Raw genomic sequence first — 26,854 nt, forward strand, 5'->3', positions numbered from 1 at the left:
TTTATTGACTACCTCCTAATGTTACAGCATTTGGAAAACAATGATAACCAAGTTAGACAAAGTCTCTGCCCATGCAAAGCTTATGTGCTAGTGAGAACTCAGACAATAAATAAGTAGTTGCACACCATGACTTCAGTTGTGATAAGTGCTCTAAAAATAAATGTGGCGTAGAGAATAAATAATTGTCTCTCTTGTGTAAATGAAGTCAGGAGGTAAGGGCAGGTAGCCTAGGATTGTTATGGTTGCTCCGAGTAATCAAGTTTACTTTGGGCTTAGTACTTGATTTTGCCTGGAGTGTGACAATCCAAATTCCATGCAGCTGGATGCAGGAAGAGATTAAGAAGGGGCAAAGAACTGGCTAGCTCTCTTTTAAGAGGAGTTTCTGGGAAGCTACCACGCACTGGTTAGCTGGATTACAGTTTATTGGCCTGAACTCCTCAGTCACCTGGCTCCACCTAGTGGCAAAGGACACTAGGAAATGTAGCCACATGCCCAGTTAAAACTTGGGGGATTTAATTTCTAAGAAGTAGGGGAGAACAGATATGCTGGGAAAGACAACTAGCACAGTGTGAACAAGATACTAAAGGGACTAAACAAAGTAATCTGATTGCAAGCAACCTGGGGTGTGTTTCAGGACACTCATTTAAAATGATGCTTTATCATCTTTCTCCATCACCAGATAGGTTTCTTCTTGGCAGAGACTTGACCTACCTTTGTATTCCCAGTTTGTTCTGCAGTGCTTCAGACATGATTGGTATTAACATGTTTTTTGGAAATGAATATAATCTTAAAACGACTCAGGAAACCATTATTAACAAACATTATTAGCAAACAGTACGTGTGACCTCGATTTCTCTCACTAGACTGAGTTTCTCCAGAGTCCGTAAAATCACTAAACCATTTCTAGAGTCCTGAATGTTGACTGTGGTATGTAATTGGGTATTAAAAGGTGTTAGCAGTATGCCTCCAGGGATCTAACTGAGGGCTAATGCAATCAGAGAAGACTTAATTAAGTGGGACTTGAGTTGGTAAAACCCTTTTTCCTTACTGGCAGGAAATTAATGATAATCAATATTTGTATAGCATTTTATCATATCTTCATAACATCACTGGATGTCACCTTTATTTTTATCTTTATTTTATCGGTGAAGAAATGGAAGCCCCGAGAGGGTCAAGTCATTCCATTTAGCAAGTGACAGAGCTGGAACTAGAAACCAGATCTTAGAAAATCAAATTCACCGTTAGAGAGATTTTTTCTTTTTTTTTCCATTTCGGTAATATCAGTGAGTACATCTGTGGAGAGGCACGCAACATTCTTTGATTTCACTTTCAGGCAGTCCGTATAGACAATCGGGAGAAATAAGGGCCAACCACTTTGCCAGGTCAAACTGGGACCATCAAGCTACACTGTTACTCTTACCGGCTTCATAAAAGACTACGATTCCCAGCATGCCACAAGGTACCTCCGGGAAAACTTCCACTCCCGGCATGCTGTACTTTGGAACTCTGAGTCCCAGAATGCAACGCTCCCCTTGCGCCCAGAGCGCCATCGAGACTACAGTTCCCAGCGTGCAGCGCCGCCCCCAGTTTCTGGCGCCCCGCTGGACCCTGCTTCGGAGAGACCTTTTGGACTCCAGAGGGCGGGTCCTGAAGCCCCAGCCCCGTTTGGGAGACGTGTCCGCGGGCAGTTTGGGCGCGTTGGGCCTCTCCAGACGAGGCCTCGAAGGGACGGGTCGGGGCCCGGCCCGGGCTCCCCTCAGGCAGCGTCTGAGGCAGCCCCAACAGGGTCCTCCGGGGGCCTCGCTCCCTTTGAACTGCGGTGGCGGGCGGGCGCGCGGCCTCCCGCAGCCCCGAGAGCCGGGGTCGCCATCACCATGGCCACGGCTGCGAGTCGGCCCTGCGCCGGCGGGTCGCGGGACATCCTGTGGCGCGTGAGTGCTGCGCGCCGTGTAGCGCGCGCTCGCCCGCTGCTGGGGTCGCGCTGGGCGGGCGCTGAGCGCGCGTGCGCGCTGGGCGGGGGAGGGGCCGGCTCCGGGGCGGCGTGGGGGGCGCGTGGGGGGCGCGTGGGGAGGGGGCGCCGGCCGGGACTGCTGGCGGCCATGTGCGGGGGCGTCCCGAGCGGACTCCGGGGCGGGAGGGCGGCCCGGGGCCTGGGCAGTGGAGGCCGCTCGGAGGGACGGGGATGCCGTCGCGGGGGCTGGAGCGGGGGTGGGCGAGGGTTTCGCGCAGGGGGCGTGCCCGGTAAGAAGCGGGAGAGGACGGCGGGGTGGCCCAGCGGAGGCCGTGCGCCCGCTGACGTCTCGGGGGTCTTCCTGCCTTGCCTGTTGTTTACCAGTCCCTGCGGTCCTGTAGATGGACTTCGGGACACAGGACGGGCGTCCTTTTTTCTTTTCCCCTTCCCACCTCCCCGCCGCCCTTGGGACGCTGACTGTGAACGTTGTCTTGGGGCCGCCGTGGTGGGCTGCCGCCTGATGGTCGTGCGGGCCTCGTCCCCACCGGTCCACCTTCCTCGTCAGCACCTGGCCGGCCCGAGAGCGTTTCGCCTTGCAGAATCCGCCAGTCCCGTGTCCCGCCACGCTTCAGAGCCCCCAAGTATCTCTTCTTGTATCCGCCTACTCCGCAGTGCATCTCGCGTCTCCTGAGGGCCCGACGCTGATGATGCACGCGCGAGTCCAAGGCAGGGACTGCGAACGCGAGGACGGTGTACGGACCTTCCCCGTAAAATGTGTACAGCCCCCACGTATTGACGTCTCGGTCACGCCTAAAGGGGCAAGCGTGGAGATGCTGTCGAATACAGTGGTGCGACTCAGTAAGACAAGTATTCTCCTCCCTCAAAGTGGGATATATCTTTTTAAGATTTCATTTCTTTATTCATGAGAGAGAGAGAGGGGCAGAGACACGGGCAGAGGGAGAAGCAGGCTCCATGCAGGGAGCCCGACGCGGGACTCGATCCCGGGTCTCCAGGGTCACGCCCTGGGCTGAAGGGAGACGCTAAACCGCTGAGCCACCCGGGCTGCTCCAAAGTGGGATCTTTAATGGGGCATCTGACTCTGGACTAGATGCGAGCATCAGTTCATTGGTAGGATGAGATTCGGTAGTTGTTTGCCGTGTTGTTGATAGGAGTAAACATTGCGGTTTATATATAGCTGCATGTGCTACGATCTGGCGTAAATACTGGTGATTAACGTCCCATATGAAAAGATAGGATTTGCATAACTGAAATAACTAAAGTAGTTTGACTTCATGGTTGAGGGATTTTGTTTGTTTAATTATAGGTTTTGGGCTGGAGGATAGTTGCAAGTATTGTCTGGTCAGTGCTGCTTCTACCCATCTGCACCACAGTATTTATAATCTTCAGCAGCATTGATTTATTTCATCCTATTCAGTGGCTGTCTGGTAAGTGATACTCAGTTTGGGGAAATCAAATTTACAGGAACTGCTTCTCTCTCTCTCTTTTTTTTTTTAAAGATTTCTTTATTTATTCATGATAGACACAGAGAGAGAGAGGCAGAGACACAGGCAGAGAGAGAAGCAGGCTCCATGCAGGGAGCCTGATGCAGGACTCGATCTTAGATCCCGGGATCACGACCCAAGCTGAAGGCAGGTGCCCAACCACCCAGCCACCCAGGCGTCCCTACGGGACCTGCTTCTCAACATAAAAGTTGCATCATGTTTCAGTTTGTTTTTGTTTTATTCAGTGCCTCTGTTGATTGACACGGCAAAACATGCACCTTGAGGTAATCTTAAGGCATTCCCTTCATAAATCACCTTTTCACTATATAATTATAAGAATAAACTGTCAGAGATCACTTGAACAAAAAAGATTAGAAGACCTCATAAATAAAAACTTAATTTTTGTGTTTGTCTTTTTGACTGCTTTTTTTGACATTTTCTTTTTAAGGACCAGAGCTGTTCCCTTTATCTCTTTATTTTATTTTAATTTATTTTAGACTTTATTTATTTATTCATGACAGAGAGAGAGAGAGGCAGAAACACAGGCAGAGGGAAGCAGGCTTCATGCAGGGAGCCTGACGTGAGACTCCATCCCAGGTCTCCAGGATCATCCTGGGCCAAAGGCGGCGCCAAACCGCTGGACCACCGGGGCTGCCCCCCTTTATCTATTTTAAAACTTGGAATTTATATCCTTAAAAAACCTGTCTAAAATTAAGCCTACTTCATTTCTATATTGTGGTTAATAAAAAAAAAAATGAGAGAAAAGGAGAAAGGAGCTAAAGACTAAAAAACATAGAGGAAAAGACAAAGACTGATGTGAGGAAAAGATTGGTACAGACTAAATGTTTCTTAAAATCCATGGAGACAAAATTACTAAATTAAGCTATGATCTTGTTAATTAATAATAACCTCCAATTATTGCCATGTACTGTGTGCCACGTACTGTACTAAGCATCTTAAGCATATTGTTATCCTTCTTACAACCCTATATAATAAAAGGGTATTATCCCCGCCTTATAAATGAGGAGGCTGAGACTCAGGTTATAGAAGTCTGCAGAGACACACAGTCCGGGAGGAGTAACTGAACCAGAATTTGAACATTGGTCTTTGACTTTAAAGCCAGTGTTTTTCCTCTGTGCCACACTAGCATTAGAAAGAAGTGTTGCCAGAGTAGGTTTTGAGCTTTTGAAGTTTTGCCTAAGGCTAAGAATCACAAATACTTGAAATTCTTTTAATTTTCCTTTCCACTACAATAAACAAATTTCTTTTGCTTTGGGAAGCGGAAAGTGTGTTGTTAATTTAAATTTCAGAAGAAAGTGCTAATTTTTAAGGAGTTAGCAGCTTTGCCTTGTGACCTTCGGAGATACTGTTGCTAAAGAATTAGAGTCCCGCTAAGTTTCTCATTGAAACATCTCAATCACTTCTTATGGTAGGTCCTACAAGGCAGATAAAATTAAGCCGTAAGCCAGCAGGGGGATGGCAGGTGTTTCTGTAACCACCTTCCCTAAGCCTGGATCACTCATTGATCTTGGTGGTCTGGTCACAACCTTGGAATATTCAGTACTGAAATCTAAAACCATTACCAATTGTTCAGAATTGGCATTTAAGAAAAAACTTTCTGCCATTTTGTGGGCCAGGGTTTTTTAATCCTAATAATACTTTCTCTCCAGATGGGATTTGATTTATGCCATTTTTCTCATCAAATGTTACTCATCTCCTTCAACTTTTGCTTCACAAAGTCTTTTGAGATAAATTGTATTCTTCTCTTATTTCCTGTCTCATGAATCATTTCTTTCATTCTTTTAGTTCAGTATAACATTGGGGTTTAATTGTGAATCCTTAATAAATATTCTTTATTAATTTTGGCCAGTAAATGATAGTCTTAAAAATTATTGGTTTCATTATTAAGTTTTAGTCTATTCAGTAAAATGTATTTCCTTGTTGTTTTTATTTCTCTTATTTATGTTTTTTAGGCATAACATATATATGTATTTTAAACTGGGCCAGATTTTTGAAATGGAATATTACTTGTTGAACTACTCTAAAATGTGAATATGTTAGTATTTTATAAGGATTATCATGATTTTTTGTTTTTTAATTCAGCATTTAAGTGATTTATGGCTTATGCTATTTCCAGAAATGTTACTCTTTTAGCTGTAGGAGCTAATTGCATTTATTAAGAAGAGATCTGAAAAATACTATTTATATTGTAAAAAAGAGGCCTTGTTGATATTTTACTAAATGCGGTACTTCTCTGTTTCACATGAGGAAAGACATTTGCATATGGTAGTATTTTGTCTGATGTTAACATCTGGGTCATCTAAAAGAAGTTCTGGTGTAATTTTAAAGGACCCAGAGTTTGGTCCAAATAATCACACCGTAGTTCTTGAGTTGATGTCCTGTAGGACCTGTCACAGTGTATGAGTAAAGTCTTGAAGAAAAGATGGCTTTTAAAATGAAAGTTACAAAAAATAAAATAAATAAAATAAAAATAAAAAATAAAATGAAAGTTACAGTTGTGGTTCAAACCCTTTTTCTTTTTTTTTTCTTAAACCCTTTTTCTATTACCATTTACTGATCATAACTACATGAGTGAATGAACTTACTAATTCATCTCTCTTGTTTTTTAGATTCTTTCAATGATCTATATAGTTCCTATGTAATCTTTTACCTCCTGCTGCTGTCAGTGGTAGTAGTAATAATAAGTATTTTTAATGTGGAGTTCTATGCAGGTGAGTTTTCAAATGTTAATCATCTTAAAAATATGTGAATTTATATTCTTAATGGCAGACTCAATGCATTTTGTATGTGGGTGTATAGAACAGGCTTGTTTTGTGCAATTTAAAATGTGAATACAGAATCATCTGCTTTGAATGTTTGAACTAAAAATTTATTTGAATGTTAGTTTCTCTGTCTAAAAAGAATATTTAGAGCTCTTAGGACCAATATCGTATGATTCTACTTAGATAGGTTTTAGAGTCGTCAAATGCATAAAGACAGAAAGTAGAATGGTGGTTGCCATGGGCTGGGGGAGGAGGGACCGGGGAGCTGTTGTTTGATGGGCACAGAGTTTCAGTTGGGGTGATGGGGAAGTCTTGAGGTGCATGGTGGTGATGGTTGCACACAGTGTGAATGTACTTATGCCACAAAACTATATGCCTAAAAATGGTTAAAATGGGGAAAAAATGGTTAACATGGCAAACTTATGTGTGTTTTACCACAATAAAAAAATTTAGACCTTTTAATAGTTCACAGCTGCTGTTAAGGCTGTGACTCAGCAGATGTATTATAAAAATAACTCCTTTATAGGGTAGGAGATCAGGACCAGATGATTTCTAAGGTCATTTTCAAATATAAAAGTCTATAATTCTATAGTTAAAAGAAAAAAAACAACAACTATGTTTTGCCTTGGGAGAATCACCTGCTAGATTGCCTTGGGAGAATCACCTGCTAGATCACCTTTTTATTTTCTCAGTTTCTCTTTTTACTTTTTGTGCCTTTTCTGATTCCTGCATCTGTCCTTCTGGTATAGTAAGCTTTTTCTGACACTTCCTTTTTGATTATAGCATCATTCCTCTTTTTAGCTCTTCAGTAGTCACTTCTTAGAGATGGTATAAAATTTCAGATCCTGCTCTGGATGTTACAACACATACCCTTTTCTTTTTTTTTTTTTTTTTTTTTTTTTGTATATTTTTTAATCAGAGCTCAGTTTGCCAACATATAGTATAACATCCAGTGCTCATCCTGTCAAGTGCCCCCCCCAGTGCCTATCCCCCAGTCACCCCATCCTCCACCCACCTCCCCTTCCACTACCCCTTGTTCGTTTCCCCGAGTTAGGAGTCTCTCATGTTTTGTCACCCTCTCTAATTTTTCTAATTTTCTCTCCTTTTCCCCTATAATCCCTTTCACTATTTTTTATATTCCCCGTATGAATGAAACCGTATAATGATTTTCCTTCTCTGATTGACTTACTTCATTCAGCATAATACTCTCCAGTTCCATCCACGTCAAAGCAAATGGTGGGTATTCATTGTTTCTAATGGCGGAGTAATCCATTGTGTATATATACCACATCTTCTTTATCCATTCACATTCCCTTTTCTTTTGCTTTTCTAATCCCTTACTCCTAGTGCTGGATTTCTTTTTCAGTTCGAACCATATACCGATCTCTTTGGCTTAGAGCACATGTTCTTTTACGTGTTCCCACATGGTATAGATGCTGCACTAGGGCTTTCCATTTTGTCATTCTTAAAGCCTGATTAGTTACTTTGGCTTATTGTTTCAACAAGCATTTTGTGTGCCATACATTGTGTGGGGATAAGAAATAAGTGTTATGGTCCCAGTTATCCCAAGAGGATCACAGTTAATGGGGAGACAGATAGTAAACATCAGACATATTCAATAACAATACACTGGATAGTATGGGAATATATAGGAGCACAATTTACCCAGCATGGTAAACTTCCTGGATGAGATGGTGCTTAAAGGATGAATTGTATTAATTAGAGAAGGAAGATGATCTAGGGAAAAGGTATAGCACATAAAAAGACTTAGACACATGAGAAGCTTTGGTATGTTTAGAGCATTAGTAGTCAGTTACACGCTCAGTAGGTCTCATGGGCATTTCTTACAAGGAGGGAGAGGTGATAGAAGCCTCCTTCTCAAAGTATAGAACACCTAAGCTTTCTCCCTTCACACGAATTTTCTCTCTCTCTATAATCTCTTTACTTGGAGTATATTAAAAGAATGTTATAGGTCGGGAAACCCTCTAGTAGCTGTTTTCAAAGGTCAGCGTATCTCCTCCTCACACTCGCCTACCCCAGCACACTTCCAGAAAACTTATTTTTGATTATCAGAGAGGTATTAGAAATTGCTATACAAACATTTTAGTATTCAATATTGTCATTCTTTACCTAGTTTGCGGTTTATTTTTCACATTTGGGCTATATATTGGCAAGTTCAAACGCTGAAGTAAAGATAACTTGTCAGAGGACAAGCACTATTTAAAAAAAATGATTATTCTTTTCTGGCACTTAAGAGAATGGCAGGGTAGACACTATTGAGATGGCAGGGTAGGCACAGCTATTGAGAAATTTTAATGAAAAAGAACTGAAAAATGTTAATTTTTAATTAATTTTTAATTAATGCTGTCCTTAGGTTTCATCTCTCAGAGTCTTTGGTTTTTCTTTTTTTGTGTGCATCTCTGTATTCAATCTTCCCAAAATCTTTTAACTTCAGATTTCAACTTAGAATTTTTCTATACATTAACTCTGTTTCTTTCTTTCCTTTGGAATATTTGTGTGAGTATAAGAGGGTATAATAGTTCAGGTCCTTTGACTACATACACTGCAGAACGTAAAGCCTAAAGCCATGGTGATGTGCTTTGTTTACAGTTGTGCCTTCCATTCCCTGCTCCAGACTGGCACTGATAGGGAAGATCATTCACCCTCAGCAGCTCATGCACTCATTCGTCCATGCTGCAATGGGAATGCTGGTAGCTTGGTGTGCTGCGGTGATAACCAGGGGTCAATACAGTTTTCTTGTGGTTCCCTGCACTGGTACTGAGAGGTAATAGTAAATATATTTTTTCTATGGAACCTTGTTTATTTACTAAGCCAAAGGTGACCTGCGTAGGTAAATAGTTTATGGACATTCTTTGTTTTCTAGACTTCTGGAAGGTGCTTTTATACATATCATCAAATGTTTTTGATATTTATGTTTGTTGAATTCAACATTTTTTTTTTTAAGATTTTATTTATTTGAGAAAGAGAGAGGATTAGCAGGGGGAAGAGGGAGAAACAGGCTCCTCATTGAGCAGGGAGCTTGAAATGGGGCTTGATGCCAGGACTCTGGGATCCCACGGCCTGAGCTGAAGGCAGATGCTTAACTGACTGAGCCACCCAGGGGCCCCTCAACAGTTTTTTGTTTTTTTTTTTAAGATTTTTATTTATTTATTTATTTATTTATTTATTTATTTATTTATTTATTTATTTTTTTAATTTTTATTTATTTATGATAGTCACACAGAGATAGAGAGAGAGAGAGAGGCAGAGACATAGGCAGAGGGAGAAGCAGGCTCCATGCACCGGGAGCCCGACATGGGATTTGATCCCGGGTCTCCAGGATCACGCCCTGGGCCAAAGGCAGGCGCCAGACCGCTGCGCCACCCAGGGATCCCCCCAGATTTTTATTTATTTATTCATGAGAGATACAGAGAGAGGGGCAGAGACACAGGCAGAGGGAGAAGCAAGCTCCATGCAGGGAGCCCGATGTGGGACTTGATCCCGGGACCACGGGATCACACCCTGAGTGAAGGCAGGTGCTCAACTGCTGAGCCACCCAGGCATCCGAGCAGTTTTTTTTTTTTTAAACCATTGTCTGTGCAAGATGGTGTGCTAGGTGCTTTTGGATTTATGAGAGTGATTCATGCATAGACTATAAGGTCTTTGAGAGTTAAGAACAGTAGGGGAATTAAAACATGGGCACAAAGGGATGTGATAGGAGAGAAATCAGAACTTTAACATGAAATAAGATGTAATAAGAAAGTGAGCTGTGCATGTAAAACCTGTGGGAGTTCAGAAAGGAAAGATCCCTGGCTTCTTGGAGGAGGTGGCATTTAGGTTGGAGTTTAAGGAAGTACTGTATGGGAAGCATGAAGAGAAAACTTTAAAATGATTACAACCAGGTTCTTTAGTAGAGTACTTTTATAATTTTAAAACTGATCTAATTTTAAAACTGTCATTGGGAGAGAGTGCATGTGGGGGCAGGGGACAGAGGGAGAAGGAGAGAATCTTAAGCAGGCTTCTTGCCCAGCACAGAGCCAAATGGGTCTTGATCTCAAGACCCTGAGATCATGACCTGAGCCGAGCCACCAAAACACTCCTAAACTGATATAGTTCTTGAACACATGACATTGATAAGAATTTCAGTTTGATATTCTGACTTTAAAAATCAAAAAAGATTATGGTAGTAATCTTAAGTTCCCTGTTTAATTTTCTTTCTTTCTTTTTTTTAGATTTTATTTGAGAGCAAGAGCACAGGTTGTGGGGGAGGGGCAGAGAGAGAAGCAGGGTCCCCACTGAGCAGGGGGCCCACCACTGCCAAGGGCTCTATCCCAGGACCCTGGGATCATGATCTGATGCCAAAGGCAGATACTTAACCAACTGAGCCACCCAGGCACCCCTGTACTCCTGAATATTTAATTTCCTTTTGTCGCCCAGTTACTATAATGTAAGGCAGTTTTTTTTTCCTAATGTGATAAATTTTCTTTAGTGAAAAGGGTCAGCATGAAGGATTGCCCAGTTAGACAACACAGACAAAAGCCCAAAGTTATGGCATAGAGGTCCATACATTCAGTTCTAGTTCTCTCAGTCCAGATGCAGTATATCCACTTGTGAGCAACGTTGTTTACTATCACAGGGGACATTCTTACTCTTGCCAGATTTCCAGAGGAAGACCTAAAGAGTTAACCATTAGAGAGGTCAAATTCTCATGCATCAGGGAGAGTTTTGTTAGTCTTGTGCCCACACTGAACCTGAAATGAATCATTTTGTTAGAACTTGGGGCACTTCTTTTCTTTTAAGATTTTATTTATTTATTCGTAAGAGACACAGAGAGAAAGGCAGAGACGTAGGCAGAGGGAGAAGCAGACTCCCCACTGAGCAGGGAGCCTGATGCGACACTTGATCTGAGGACCCCGGAATCATAACTGAGCCAAAGGCAGATGCTTAGCCACTGAGCCACTCAGGTGCCCCGCATTTGGGGCATTTCTTAAATGGATAAGTCAGTGTTTGAGTTTAAAACTGTGATATGTGTCCCTGACTATTGAATTAATAATCTAATTTTTTCTCTCCAGTTTAAATAGCCCTGCTACACAGACCTGCTTAAATGAGTATCACCTTTTTTCCCTGCTGGCTGGAGCATTTATGGGCTACAGCTATAGTCTCCTGTATTTTATTAACAACATGAACTATCTGCCATTTCCTATCATACAGGTAAGATAGCATTTGAGTGTTGCCTTGTGTCAGAATTTGGCAGAGTTAAAATTGCCTTGATGTATGTACATATAACTGGCCTCATCTGATTAATTCAAGATTTGGTAGTAAAACTTAGGACTGAGATCATCAAAATGCCATTTGGAGAGGACAGATTTTTCTTCATGAGATTTTATCATGTATGTGATAGCCGTCACTGCCCTTCCCACTGCCACTCTGAGAATACTGCTTTGCCCCACTCTTTCCCTCCCTGCTAGGTAGTGGCAGTTGCTGTGACCTAGCAGGGCTAGGGGAGGATGATGATGACATTCATGCAGTTGCCAGCTTCTTTTTGAACCTAAGAACTCATGGGCTTGAGGATGTGCAAGTAAGTATAGAATGTCAATTACTGTCTCAAGTCTTTTCTAGAACAAGGCATGATGTGTATTAAGTAAAAACAATTTTGACTGGTTTGAGTGGGACAGTTTGAGCGATCTTTCAGTTAGGTTTTTAAGAATCTAATCTGGCAGGAGCCTTCTCTACAACTAGAATCACCTCCTAAGACAAGAGAGAGAAAGATCAGTTCAGATTTCTCCTATGGCATCAAGGTTCTTTCCAGGCTGTTCCCCACTCTTCCTGACTGTGTTCTTACTCACTTCATTCCTGTGCTGTGGTAGGCTGAGGACTGGTCTTTGGAGCAAAACTATTAGAACCAGTCCCTTCCCATTAGGACCCAGTCTGGTGGGAAGGGAGCGATGTGTAAACACATGTGTTATGAGAGTATGAGAGTGTGTATATTAGGCTTCTCCTGGTTTAAGTGAAGTTGCTACATGCCTCTTGCCTCTATGAAAATACACATACTGCATGGAGATAGTGTTCACAGAAAAGGAGCTGTACCTCCTTACCTTACCTCCCTGTAGACTGAGTGTATGAAAAAAGAGTCCCAGTTAGAAATTCTTCACAGTTTGAGAAAATGAATTGAAAGCAGAGTGTCAGCTTTGCCACCTTAAAATTTCACAGAGGAAAAAACCCGAAATTCTATACAGAACTATCCATGTTAAATCATGTTTGATCCAAATATAAGACTATAGAGAAGAAAAGTGTTAGAAAAAAAGGAGATACTCCAAAATAATCTTGCTCCTTCCTGAACCTCAGTTGAAAGTGACCATTTGTTTAACATCACAGATACACAGTAAAGTAAATGTAGGAACAGCCTAATAATTGATGGTACTGATAAATTATTTCTACCATATAATGTCATATTTATAAAATTTGACTACTAAACTTTTTATTTCTTTTGATTAAAATTTAGATTTATTCTCATATCCCAGAAGTTTCTTCTTTGATAGTAATATTTAGCTTTGGCTCCAGGTTCAGCTTTTGCAGAAGGTTAACTTTTAACATTTGGCCATTCAGTAGTTGGCCAGAATGTATTTCGGGGGCATCTCTTGTAACCATGAATGTATAGTGGTCTTTGATCTGCCCAGTGGTATTTGTTCTTTTCCCACCTGAGGATGATTGGAATAGGGGTTTCATTGGGATTCAGGGAGTGAGGGAGGTAAGGATTGTGGCAAGAGCAGTTGAAATGATGAATTTTTGTGCTCAGGATCACAATTTCTCATCTATCACGTTTGTAGCTGTGTTTGGCCAGTTGGGTAGATTTGCCTCCTTAGAAGATTGAGGGGGGACACCACACTTTAGCTTTCTTTGATTAGCCCTAAGAGCCTGGTGCATGTTGTATGACCTTCCCTTATGTGCTTTAAGTTGCTAAGGAAAGCAGGATTGTCAGGAAATTGAAGGCTTGATATAAGATCAGGCCCATTTCTTCATCTGAACCTCCATAAAATAATAAATCGCAGTAGCCATTTACTTTTTTTCTTTAACTGGCCCAGCTGACTAGAGAATGTTAGACCTTAAAAAAAACTACTACTTTTTTTATTTTTCTCTGCTATTTTTATTGTTATACTATAATATATATTATACATATATATTATTTGTGTGTATATATATATATACCCTTATATATATATGCTTATTATTATTAGCATTATTATTAGCATTGTCATCATCATCATTATTATTTTTTTTGTTATTATTTTTGGTGCTGCCTGTCAGGTTACTTCCTAAGAGTATAGTAGTAACATTTAGATTAAAAAATATTTAAATAGTATAAATAAAATGAAAATTCCTTTGGCCATTCTGTGGCCAGTCCCAGTCTTTGCCTCAGAGATAATTGTGGCCAGTTTGGTGTATATTCTGCTAAATCCTTTATATTTACATATATAATACCTGTAACATTTTATATTTTGTGGGGTGGAACTTCCATAGTTTTATATTGTCCATATTATTCAGTAACTATTGTTTTCATGTAACTATGAAAAATTATATCTTTTTAAAAATCTAATTCTAACCAATTTACTATTAGCCTACTAGTTTTCTTTAAACTAGTCTACAGTACTAAAACCAGTTCTATTGTCCTGATCAAATTCTTAATGATAGACTGACAGGGAAAAGCAGAATATTAGTGTGGAGTAAAGGACAAAGAAGTGGATGAACATCAAGACAAAGCTTGGCAAGCTATTTCACAAGAAGTGTAATTTTTTCAGGAGAAAGCATTTCATGTTTTTTCCTTGATTGGTATTACTCTCATAGATTGTTAGAATTGAAGGCACTCATTAACACACTGTTTAGCTGGGTCAGCCTTCTTATCACACAGATTGGAGACATGACTTGCTTAGTGCTGCCCAGAGAGAAGCACTAAAACTCAGGTCTCCTGACTCAATCTGGTGTCTTCTTCTGCTGCCTATTTTTTTGCATTTAAAACCATTTAGTGGGATCCCTGGGTGGCGCAGCGGTTTGGCACCTGCCTTTGGCCCAGGGCGCGATCCTGGAGACTCAGGATTGAATCCCACGTCGGGCTCCCTGCATGGAGCCTGCTTCTCCCTCTGCCTGTGTCTCTGCCTCTCTCTCTCTCTCTGTGACTATCATGAATAAATAAATAAAATCTTTAAAAAAAATAAAATAAAATAAAACCATTTAGTTATAGAGGCAGTGTGTACATTATATTTAAGCTTGCAGTCTCTGAAACTGGCCTGCCTGGATTAAAATGTTGGATTTTCCTTTTGCTAGCTGATAAGTTGGTTCAGTTGTGCCTTGGTTTTCTCATTAGTAAGATTAGGATAATAATGGAACCTTCTTTATCGGGTTGTGTGTAAAATAATGGTACCTGAGACATGCTAAACAGCCAAAGAACGTTAGCTGCTACTGTTCTGATTGTCATGTTTTTTGTACTTACTCCGTCTCCATAGTCCTTAGTATAAGTATAGATCAGTACTGTTAAATTTTGTCATTTCTGCTCTCATATCAATGAGATGCTGTATAATGTAAATATTAAATATTTTTGTCATCAGAAGTTACTGATTTTTTACCTCTGGAATAAACTTTGTCTTTTTATGCAACAATTATGTTTTTTTATATGTGGACTGTTTTAGTTATGTGCTTGCTTTAGAATGAAATAGAACCTCTACTTGGATATGCCATTTGATTCTGTTTTTCTTTTTTTTTCATAGCAATACAAGTTCTTACGTTTCAGGAGATCTCTGCTCTTGTTAGTTAAGCATAGTTGCGTGGAATCACTGTTCCTGATTAGAAATTTCTGCATTGTTTATTATTTTCTTGGTAAGCATTTCTTCTGCTTTTTAAAACAGTGTATGTATTAGCTCATAGCTCAGAAAATGTCAGTTGCAAAGTCATTCTTGATTGTATGTTTCTTAATTGTAGGTATGTGATTAGTCCAACTAATTCATTGTTTAGGTTGTCAAAGGGTATTAGGTAAGGGAAAATGTTTTTTAAAATGTGGTATATGCATACAATAGAGTATTATTCAAACTTTGAAAAAAAGAAGGAAATCCTGTCACATATTATAACATGGATAAACCTGAGGACATCATACTAAGTGAAATAAGCCAGTTGCAAAAAGACAAATTCTGCGTGATTCTACTTATATGAGGCATTATTTGAGTGGTCCAACTCTTAGAAACAGAAAGTAGAATTATGATTGCCAGGACTCTGTGGGGAGGGAAAAGAGGAGTTGTTGCTTAGTGGATAGAGAGTTTCAGTTTGTAAAATGAAAAAGTTTGGGATATCTGTTGCACAAGTACATATACTATATGTATGCTTAATGGTTAAGATGGCAAATTTTGTTACGTGGTTTTTACCACAATAAGAAAATGTTCATTTTTTTTAAAAAGAAAATATTGTATGTTGTTTGGTCAGTACTCTATAATAACACTCTCCTTTTTATAACTTTTTGTAACTTGGTACTAATATACTAGAAATATCCTATTACTGAGGGAACCTTACAGAATTTATTAACATGAATTTTAAGCACAAAAATACAGCTTATTTAATATAAGGAACAGCTCAAGTTGAATGGAAAACATTAATCTCAATAGCAACACAATAATAATACAAACAAAATTCAACATTCTAAAATACTGTTTTCAGACTGCAGATTTCCCCCACTATCTGAAAGTAGAGCATTCCTATGAAACCTTTTGTAAGCCAAAATGGCACAAAATGAAGAAGCGATTAGTGTTACTATTTTAAATGAAAAGATTTTTGAACCTCCCCACACCTGCAAAATATACTCTCTTGGGTTTTTCTGATACCTTAGGACACATCTTGCTAACAGATGCACAAAACAAATTGAGATAAAGCATAGATGCTCATGGACACAGTTCAAAGCTATGGAGGCTTAATGCTGAGATGCTGAATGTCTTTCCCAGGTTAGAGGCTTAGCTGCACCACTCTCACTGTTCAGGGTGCCCTGCTTTTGTACACTAACAGCTCTGGCTTGGTACAAAACAAATGCTGAATGCTGTTTTTGCTTTTGTGCCTTATTCATAAATTTGGATTTCTTCAGTTAGTGAAAACAGGTACTAGCATTTGCCTTTCACAAAAGTGAAGTGACAACATGAACTTTCGAAAAGCAGGGAATACCTCTTTAACTTTATGATCCTACTTTAAAAAAAAAATCTATGGAATAATTTTACAGAATTGTTCTCACTAAGTATAGGCCATTCTGTTGTTTACTCACTTGTAGTTTATATAACCTGTTTTTCTATTTAGCTCTTATTATTGTCATTTCTAATGTTAACACTTTATTGTTGTTTTTTTAACCTACTACCATGAGCCTAGATGTTCCCCTACAGTTGTACATTTAGGCTGACATAGCAGCCCTGTCAACATTTCCGTGGTCAGTTGTTTCTTCTATAACCGCGTTTATGTTCCATTCAGATTTCAAGTATTACCACTTTTCTTTTCTTTGTTGCACTTTGGTCTTTTTGGCCAGTTTCATCTTTTAGTTATTCATTTTTGTAAAATGTGTGGGCTCTTCATGGGAGACAAGGAGGCAACACAATTATATGTTTTGCTGTCTGTGCCTGAACTGAGTAACAGATGTCCATGACCAGTTACCAACAGACTTAGGAAGAAGGGATATGATTAGTTACAAAATGTGGTGTGTGTGTGTTATCTACATACTGATTTGTGTACTGAAAAGCTAGAAGTAGTATATTCAGTTGCTCACAGTAAATATACCATGGTAACTGAAATTTGAATTGTGTTGTTGGGAGACTGGTATGATTTAACTAAACCACCATTAAAATATGACTGAAAAAAGTACATAATCCGACTTGTGCAGAACATAGACTTCTTGTATTTAGAAATTATTCTCTTTTCCTGCCTATTCCCTTTTTTTTTTTTTTTTTAAGATTTATTTATTTACTTTAGAGAGAGCTGTGGTGGTAGGGGGCAGTGAGGGGCAGAGGGAGACAGAGAAAGAATCTCAAGCAGACTCCCCACTGGGTTCAGGGCCCAATATGGGGCTTGATCTCACAACCCTGAGCTGAGATCATGACCTGAGCTAAGATGAAGTGTTGGTTGCTTAACTGACGGAGCTACCCAGGTGCCCCTTAAACCTATTCCTAATCAGTCTAACATTCTGGCTGAGGTCTTGGTGTCTACTTGGTCATCACATCAATCTCATAATACAAAGAATGGTTAAGATTTGCTTTATTAACTTCTTATGTTTATAGCATGGTATTATTTTCTTCTCAGGCCATATTCCAAAAACTTGGATTAGCACTGCGATGGACCTTCAGATAGATGAGTAAGTGATAGATGAAAAGTCTGGGGTTTTAAACTCTGCTAGTTTCCATCTTTTTAGGGGTTTGCCACTTTCCAGATGTGTTGTTTAGATTTAGCCTTTAAATTTTTTAAAACTTGTATTCATTTTGGAATATATCTAGTTCATAATTTAAAATTCCAATGCCCTATAAAAGCATATACAGTTAAAAAGAATCCTTTTGCTCCAGTTTCTAGTCACCCAGTTCTTCTCCCTAGAAGTAAATGTTTTTTGTTAGATACAGCCTTTATGTTATGGAAAAGTAGACTTTTGAATTGCATGGACATACCTCTCTTTTGCTTTTCTCCTTAATAATCATTTTCTGCTATGGTGTAGTAGGCAAGCACAGTGCTATGGTATTATTCTCATTTTGCCTCTAAGGAAGTCAGAATTGAACAAGATCATGTGACCAGTTGAAGATCATGAAGTGGCAGTTGAGTGGCATCACTAAAATGTATTGCTCTAGTTATTCCTCATGTACTTTGCACATGATAAAGCATTAATCTTTACTTGGCAAATCAATGTAAATTTCTCTATTAGTATTTGTTCTTTTAATTTTGGCTATTAGATTTTTTTTGTCATATGTGGATTTAACTAATACTATTTTTGGGGAATGGGGATATTGATATTTGTGGGTGCTTAAGATATTATGGTTTCTATGTTGTGGATTTCAGTTTCTAACTTTTAATAGTTTCTAGGTAAAATTTAGTTTTGTCCTCTGCTTAATTGCTAGATATGAAACTAAATGCATGGGTCATTTATTATGTTAGTCTGAATCTTAGGTTGGGTCAAATGGAAAAAGAAAAATAATTGTATTTTATTTTAATTTAACATAGTGCTTTTTTCTTTCACTTGAAATACATTTTGCTTGTGTGACAGTGCCTAATAAACTATCCTTAATATATATGGTAGGTCCTCAGTAAATATTTACTTAAAATCTGAAAATAAGGGATCCCTGGGTGGTGTAGCGGTTTGGCGCCTGCCTTTGGCCCAGGACGCGATCCTGGAGACCCGGGATCGAATCCCACGTCGGGCTCCCGGTGCATGGAGCCTGCTTCTCCCTCTGCCTATGTCTCTGCCTCTCTCTCTCTCTCTCTCTCTCTCTGTGTGTGTGTGTGACTATCATAAATAAATAAAAATTTAAAAAAAAATCTGAAAATAACTTCATTCTCCCAGGAAATGTTAAGCACTATGCTGGATACTCCCAATATAAGGTGTTTTAAATCTTCTAATAGCCATAAGAGGTAGAAAGAGATTAGGCCACTGTTACATGAATAAGAAAATTGGGCAAGTTAGGTCAAGCAGTTAATATAATCACAACCGTCATAAATGGCAGAGCCAGAGGTTCTAATCCTGCTTTTAAAATTGCTAGTTGTGTGATTGTATGATTATGATGACTTTGCCAATTAATCTGTTCAAGGTTTTGGTAAAGGAATGTTCAATTTATTTATTTATTTATTTATTTATTTATTTATTTATTTATTTAACTTTTATTTATTTGAGGGATCCCTGAGTGGCTCAGCGATTTAGATGCCTGCCTTTGACCCAGGGTGTGATCATGGAGTCCCGGGATCGAGTCCCACATCAGGCTCCCTGCATGGAGCCTGCTTCTCCCTTCGCCTGTGTCTCTGCCTCTCTGTCTCTCTGTCTCTCTGTCTCTCATGAATAAATAAATAAAATTTTTTTAAAAAGATTTTATTTATTAGAGAGAGCACGCACGCATGGGGGAGGGACAGAGTAAGAATAAGAGAAACAAGGAAACTCCCTGCTGAACACAGAGCCCCATGGAGCTGATCCCAGGACCCCAAGATCATGACCTGAGCTGGTCAGACACTCAACAGACTGAGCCACCCAGGCGCCCCTTCATTTAGTCTTTTTTTTTTTTTAATTTTTATTTATTTATGATAGTCACACAGAGAGAGAGAGAGAGGCAGAGACATAGGCAGAGGGAGAAGCAGGCTCCATGCACCGGGAGCCCGACGTGGGACTTGATCCCGGGTCTCCAGGATCGCGCCCTGGGCCCAAGGCAGGCGCTAAACCGCTGCGCCACCCAGGGATCCCTCATTTAGTCTTCTAACAGTTTCTTTAATTATTTTAAAAGTAAAGATTGTGATTTTTAGATAATGCTATGTGCTCTTAACTATTGTGGAACTATTTTTAGGGTGTAAACACAAAGCTGAAATCTGGCCTAGGAGAGGTGATAGTCTTGTTGAATGGTTGGGATCAAAGTAAAAGTACTAAAATTTTACCCAGCAACTAAGGGTTGGCTTATAGGTTTGGCTCATTCTTCCTCCATAATAAATGACAGTAAAGATTAGGAACACAAGAAACTGAGCACAAGTTTAGGTCTGTTCTTCTTTTAAGGCTCCCTTACATAGTACATAAGAAGGTGTTAGAGGGATCCCTGGGTGGCGCAGCGGTTTGGCGCCTGCCTTTGGCCCAGGGCGCGATCCTGGAGACCCGGGATCGAGTCCCACGTCGGGCTCCCGGTGCATGGAGCCTGCTTCTCCCTCTGCCTGTGTCTCTGCTTCTCTCTCTCTCTGTGTGTGACTATCATAAATTAATAAAAATTAAAAAAAAAAAGAAGGTGTTAGAGAATTGTATGGGGTGCAAAAGGAAAGGCATCTATATCACCAGTATTATGTAGAAATAAGATTTGTTTCTCATTGTGAGGCCCCAAGTCTGTTAAATGCTTAGATTGTATTTTCCCCATAGGATTAAATAGTAATTTCTGCTTTTATAGGCAGTTTCACAGGCCTCTTGACACTGTGCGTGGCCTCTTGAATCTCTCATTACTCTACCATGTCTGGCTTTGTGGTGTCTTTCTTCTGATGACTTGGTATATTTCATGGATACTCTTCAAAATCTTTGCCACAGAGGTTAGTATTGAGTTTTTTGTTAATGCTTTTGTATTTTAGAGTGCACAGATTTGTTTTTAGCAAGCAGAGCACTGAGTAATATGCTATTGTGCCCAAAGCCATTTTGAGTAAGTTGGGTTTTGGTCTCTTTTCTGAGACTTCCTTAGGGATGTATCATTTGTAACCATAATTTACTTCATGTGTGTGTGTGTGTGTGTGTGTGAGTAAGGAATGGTGTTAGTGTTTTTGGTTTTTGGAAACTAAACTGAATGAACTGCTAGTGGAACTTACCCTGCTTTATCGTAGTGTAAGTCTCTTCTGAAGGTTTCCATTTCTCTGTTTAGCAAATACTAAATGCCTGGATTTTAAATTAGTTTTATGTGCTATTGGTGTAACTACTACTAAAATATTTAATATAAGACAAATATTTGTTCTTTGAGAGAAAGTTTTAAATTTTGTATTGAAATTATTTTAAATGAATGGGAATTACATTATCTTTATCATATAGGTATTTGTCTTAGAAAATGAGTGTTTTATTTTATCATCTCTGTAGGTGTGTGTCCCTTCAGTGGCTTCAGAATATTTATTTCTAGTATTGGGGGCCAGAGATGTAATAAAATTGAGAGAATAACATTTAGAAAGTAGTGTATTTGGGTATATTTAATTTTAGTGCAACCTATTATTAAAACACTGAAGATGTTAATTTGGTTGTATTGTCTCTTGTAATAAATTTCAGTTAGTGTTAACTTACTAAATATAATAAAGTCAAGAAAATAATCATTTTCATGGTCCTTATATTTGATTATATTTGATAGGCTCATCTGTTCCCTGTTCAGCCACCATTTTCAGAAGAGTCGGATGAATGCCTCCCAAAGGTTTTAAACAGCAATCCTCCCCTCATCATAAAGGTACCTATGAACTATGCATCTTATGTCTTTACACAGTCATTTCTAACTTGTCTTTTGGAATGGACTTATTTTTTTTAATAAATTTATTTTTTATTGGTGTTCAATTTTGGAATGGACTTAATATTTAGTGTACTTAGATATATTTTTTGAGGGCCTAGAATATTCTAGTACCAGTATTGTAAGAAATCAACTACATGCTGCATTGAATGCTATTTACTTTTTTTCAGTTTTCATTCCAAGTGACTAAAATACAGGGATGTATGGCAGTATATGTGTACAAACTAATCTAATTTGTACAATATTTAGAATAGATATAAAAATATTTCCAAGCATGAAATACCATGATACCAACCATATGCATTAACTTTTCACAAACTCCTCATGGTAGCAAAACAAAATACTGCTTCTCTTTTGTTTTTTGTTTTTTAATCATTGAGTCAAGTTGTATTTTTACTCCTATAATATTGTTGACTGTTAGGATCAAAGGTAGTGCTTGGTAGGTATACCCATACAGTGAACTATTTATTTATTTATTTATTTATTTTTTTAAAGATTTTATTTATGAGAGACACGGAGAGAGAATCAGAGACACAGGCAGAGGGAGAAGCAGGCTCCATGCAGGGAGCCCGATGTGGGACTCAATCCTGCGTCTCCAGGATCATGCCCTGGGCTGAAGGTGACGCTAAACCACTTAGCCACTGGGGCTGCCCTGAATTCTCTTTAAATAGGAATAATGATAATGATCCTAAAATCAATTTTAATCAAAAGAGCTTAAAGAAGTTGTAGTAAGTTTATAAGTTAAACTAAGTGAGAATAACTTATTTTGATTTAAATTGTATTTTGAAATTTTAAAGTATATCTACAGTATGTGTGATCCTGTTAAGAGGTTATAGTGCTTAAAAAAGAATTTGAAGAAAATGGAACCCAGAGTTCGGAATACACTGTAGAAAAGTTGTAAACTAATAAGAAAACGAACCACTGAGGTTCTGATTACCTTTAAACATCAATTATTACTAATTTATTAGATAAACAAAAATATCAGGTACTCATTTGGTTATTGAACAAGTCTGTATTTGCTCGGTAGGTATCAGTCACTGCTAGTTGCGTAAGGCATAATAATGAATTAGATGTAGCACAGCCTGATGGAGAAAGCAGATACACAAAATAATGAAAATTTACTGTGGTAAGTGCAGTGGGAACCACTTTCTCTGCTTGCAACTAAAATAATAGAGTTTCACAGAAGTTATGGTGTCTTAAATGATGGCTGAAAGGGTTTGCCAGGAAACAAAATGAAGATTTCCAGTAAAAGAGTACAGTATATGTTGTGTGCCTACCTTGTGCTAGACACTGCCTTTGAATGTGATAGCAAGTAAGGTGCTGTCCCTGCCTCACAGTTTAGTGAGTGGAACCAGAAGAGACAAGGAAACAGGCAGTTACAATAAATTATGTTAAGTGCCGTGGTTAAGAACTGTGTGAGTATATGTTTGTGTGTGGGAGGCCTGGGAAGTTCCAAGAGTGATGTTTTATGTTTACCACTTTAGAGTGGGGAAATAGCACGGAGAGTTCTATAGTTTCTTGTAACTGGAGCCTACAGTGGCTGGGGTAGCCTACCGAGGGTAGAGGCAAGAAAGTTTTGGGAGTCTAGAAATGAAGGTTATGGTTCTGAAAAGCATTTCCTTTATGAGAAATTTGAAGTAATTTCCCCTTACCTATATATTGCTGAGATTTTATGTAGAAGTTAAAAAAAAATTAAATAATGTGTATTTTTTCCCCCGTTTAGTATTTGGCCTTGCAGGACCTGATGTTGCTTTCTCAGTATTCTCCTTCACGAAGACAAGAAGTTTTTAGCCTTAGCCAACCAGGTATTGCTGAAAGTAACAGATACAGGTGTATGTGTGCAGAAAGTGTTCCACTTAAAATTTTTGGTTACAGAGATGTGTTTAATAAAACCTCACATAGCTGTGAGTCCATTAAATGAAGTATTGATTTAAATATTACGCAAATGTTTCCATTTCTGTCGTTAGATGTTGTATTTCCAGAAAAATACTATAAAACTTTTATATGTTATCTTCTTTAGCATCCTCGTTCCCTTAACCTGAAGAAACTATGAGGTAGGTTGACAGTTCTAGAGCAGAAGAGTTAGAGAGCATGTTTAAGAGTCCTCAAAATTTTAATGCTACAAGGAGTCTTGAAAATCAGATCATCTAATCCCTAGTTGGGGAACCTAAGTTTTAGAGAGATTAAGTGACTTACATACAGTTAATGTCAGAGATGGAAAAAGAAATTTGATCATTTGACTCCCTCCTTCTGCCATGCTACTTTGCCTCCCTTTAAAAAAAAAAAAAAAAAGTGAAACTACTAGATTTGATGGTGACCCAAGGATGCTCTTGGCAACTCCAAAACACTTCTCCATTGTTACTTGTTACTCCTTCTTACAACTATGCCAGTGCTAAACTTGTTCCTGGATGGAAAGCATCTCATCCAGTAGAGAACAGAGAACCTAGGTAACTTTTCATCTCTGTAATCAGCTTTTCATTATTTTGCCATACTTACCAGTTCCCACATTATAAAAGAAAGCTACTATAGTTAAGTGTTACATGGAAATGAAATTAGGTTATGTAAATGTATAAATGATTGGAGCTGATGCCATGGAAAATTAACAAGTCCTTTCTATCAGACAGGTTCACCAAGGAATTCTCTATGCATTAAATATTTTCACTAGATATTCTGGTAAACTGTAACAGAATGACATGTTTTCTGCCAGAGAACTTACATTCTAGGGCGTATTATTAAAATTTAACTTGATCATCACATAATTCCTTAGTGGTCCTGAGTTAATAGCAATATAGAACATTCTGGGACCTACTAATGGAGTATTTTGTTTGCTTGCTGGTTAAGTTGTATTCCTCTTGAGCTATAAATGGGGTGATGTTTGAGGAGTGATTCAAGTGAAGAGAGAAACCTTATATGGCACTCAGAATGGGGAAACCAGTTTTCAGTGGACTCCTCAGCTATTCTCAACGTAGAGAGATTGATTGGTTGATTTTTAAATGGCAGCTATAGGAGATAAAGGTCTTAGAAAATGAAAAGATAATGAGAAGTAAAGGAATTTTTACAAGATTGTGGATCACAGTAGCTTAAGTTAAAGAATATAAATTCTCTAAGTATAAACTATAATTGTTATCAAATAATGTGTTCTTCCTATAGAAGGAAAAACAAATGGAGCTATTATAAATGAACATGTAAGGAAACATAGTGGGCCTGATACAACAATTTATAGGTCCTGGGGGGCCATGGGTTACATGTCATTAGACATGCTTGTACTCATTGTCTTAGTCTTTAGTCTGTTCAGTGTTACAAAGGAAGTAGTCCTGCTCTTCTTCACTCAACCCATGCTCTAGTGTTTGGCTTTATTTTAGCAGCCAATTTGAGAGGTGTTTTGTTTTGCTTTGTTTTTTTTTTTTTTTTTTTTTATGGTAAAATAGCAAGCTTTTGCTTGTAGACTTTTCGGAAAATTATTTTGTCCAAATATTTATTGAACTCCTGCTGTGTATTAGATGACAGGAGTATAAATAGTAGCTTAGCCAAGGAATGTAGGCCCTGATGCAAAGTGTTATCATCTAGCATTTCTTTTTTCTTTTAAGATTTTATTTATTAATTAGAGCAAGGGCGAGGGAGGAGAGCCACAATGGGGAGGGAGAAGCAGAGGGAAATGCAGACTCCCCACTGAGCAGGGAGCCCGATGCATGGCTTGGTCCCAAGACCCAGGGATCATGACCTGAGCCAAAAGCAGACACCTAACTGACTGAGCCATCCAAGCACCTCTGTCATATAGCATTTCTTACTGAGTTTTCTCCTCACTTTGAGAAGGTAACTATGTACATCTTCAAAGCTGGTGTTTGGATCTCCTAGGTGGACATCCGCACAATTGGACAGCCATTTCAAGGGAGTGTTTGAACCTTTTAAATGATATGACTCAGAAACTGGTTCTCTACCAAGAAGCAGCTGCTACGAATGGGAGACTGGTGTCTTCATACTCCGTGGAACCTAAGAAATCGAATTCTCCAGGTAATTCCTGTATTACTGTGAGAGGACAGTGTCTGTACATTTTGTTTCCTAAGAAAGATGACAGTAGTTAATCTAAGGATAGGTATACTAAGAAAGATGACAGTAGTTAATCTAAGGATATGTATACATGAGTGTGAGGGATATATTTTTAGGGAAAATTGATCTAATAAGTGGGATATTGTACTGAACAAAGAAAAAGGCCTGCATATCGTTGTAGATTGAAGAAATGAAGTTGGGAAGTCCGCTCTGCGGGTAGCATTAGAAAAGCTAACAAACTGGCACATCTGATAGAAGGTATCAGCTTCCTCAAGTGCAGGGCCAGGTGAAGCTTTTCAGGTGGTACTGGGTGCTGTTCTCGTTATAATATCCCAAAGATATAAAGTTGCTGGACAGTGCCCAGAGGAGAGCACTTGGAATGACTGAGCAATTTCACCATGGGGTTTATCACATTCATTGTTTTAAGATAACTTAATAGAATGCTTGAAGGATTGAGGCTGAGGGGATGACGTAGAGTGGAGGGACCCAGGTTATTTGACCAAATTCCTTAAGAGGCCTAGGAATGTGTTAGACTAATGAAGGGACTTAATGTCCACATGCCTTTTGGAGGCAGGACTTGAATGAAAATGGCCAAAACTGGTTGGGTGAAAACTGTGATAACCTTGAGAGCACTGGCTTCATCTGAAGGGGAAGCTGTGGATTAGGTTCAACCCTAATCCAATTCCCTTCTGGGAATTTGGACCTGGTATTCTGTGCCATACATACCACCTCCCCACCTCCGCACCTCATTGTTAAGTAAGCTAAAAATATTGTGGGTGAAATTTTCCACTTTTTAAATGTTGGCAATTAATCTTGATATTTAAAAAAAAATTCCTATATGGGGTACAGCAAGCATCATTACTTTGGTGGGGGTCATAAAGCAAAAGCAAAGAATTTTTCATTACAAATGAAAAATGATTTAGGTAAGACCATGAATGTCATATTTTAAAAGATTCTAGAGTGTTTCAGTTGTACTCAGCATTCGAATTAGCATTTATTTTATTCAACAAGTGCTTATTGATTGTTTACTATATATTAAGCAGTGTGCTGGAAGTCAGAGAGTCAAAGATGAAAAAACACTTTGGAACTGACCTTTTGGTGGGAGGCACACAAATAATGACAAGACAATGTATCTGCTAAAAGGAAGTCTGTCACAATGAAGTCCAAATGGGAAGGATGATGATTGATAATGAAGGGAGGCCTTGTATGTACACAATGGAGTTTGCATTTTATAGGGAGAGGGTGCCTTTAGAGGATTTTAAATAGGCCAGTTCTATCACATTAGCATGTTAGATCATTGTAGCTCTGGGTTGAGGGAGTCATGGGTCTGACCAAGTAGGAATTATTCTTTATTTTATTTTATTTATTTTA

General features: G+C 39.0%; 1 protein-coding gene across 3 annotated transcripts in view; it reads left to right on the plus strand.

The window, feature by feature from the left end:
* Positions 1-1,567: 1,567 nt before the first annotated feature.
* Positions 1,568-26,854, plus strand: part of NDC1 (NDC1 transmembrane nucleoporin) — a 47,005-nt gene continuing 21,718 nt past the window's right edge. The window contains exons 1-11 of one of the 3 annotated variants that reach the window (XM_038537489.1): positions 1,568-1,931; positions 3,276-3,396; positions 6,084-6,185; positions 8,847-9,021; positions 11,309-11,447; positions 14,996-15,104; positions 17,547-17,598; positions 20,357-20,492; positions 21,287-21,379; positions 23,160-23,241; positions 25,292-25,447. In XM_038537489.1, the coding sequence (XP_038393417.1) occupies positions 1,875-1,931; positions 3,276-3,396; positions 6,084-6,185; positions 8,847-9,021; positions 11,309-11,447; positions 14,996-15,104; positions 17,547-17,598; positions 20,357-20,492; positions 21,287-21,379; positions 23,160-23,241; positions 25,292-25,447 (1,222 nt within the window). In that variant the 5' untranslated portion in view covers positions 1,568-1,874. Of the gene's footprint in view, positions 1,932-2,237; positions 2,800-3,275; positions 3,397-6,083; positions 6,186-8,846; positions 9,022-11,308; positions 11,448-14,995; positions 15,105-17,546; positions 17,599-20,356; positions 20,493-21,286; positions 21,380-23,159; positions 23,242-25,291; positions 25,448-26,854 lie in introns of those variants that run through there. The other 2 variants (XM_038537488.1, XM_038537486.1) reach the window with 2 other exon arrangements.

Source organism: Canis lupus, chromosome 5 (assembly GCF_011100685.1).
Source record: "Canis lupus familiaris isolate Mischka breed German Shepherd chromosome 5, alternate assembly UU_Cfam_GSD_1.0, whole genome shotgun sequence".
Taxonomy (NCBI): Eukaryota; Metazoa; Chordata; class Mammalia; order Carnivora; family Canidae; genus Canis; species Canis lupus.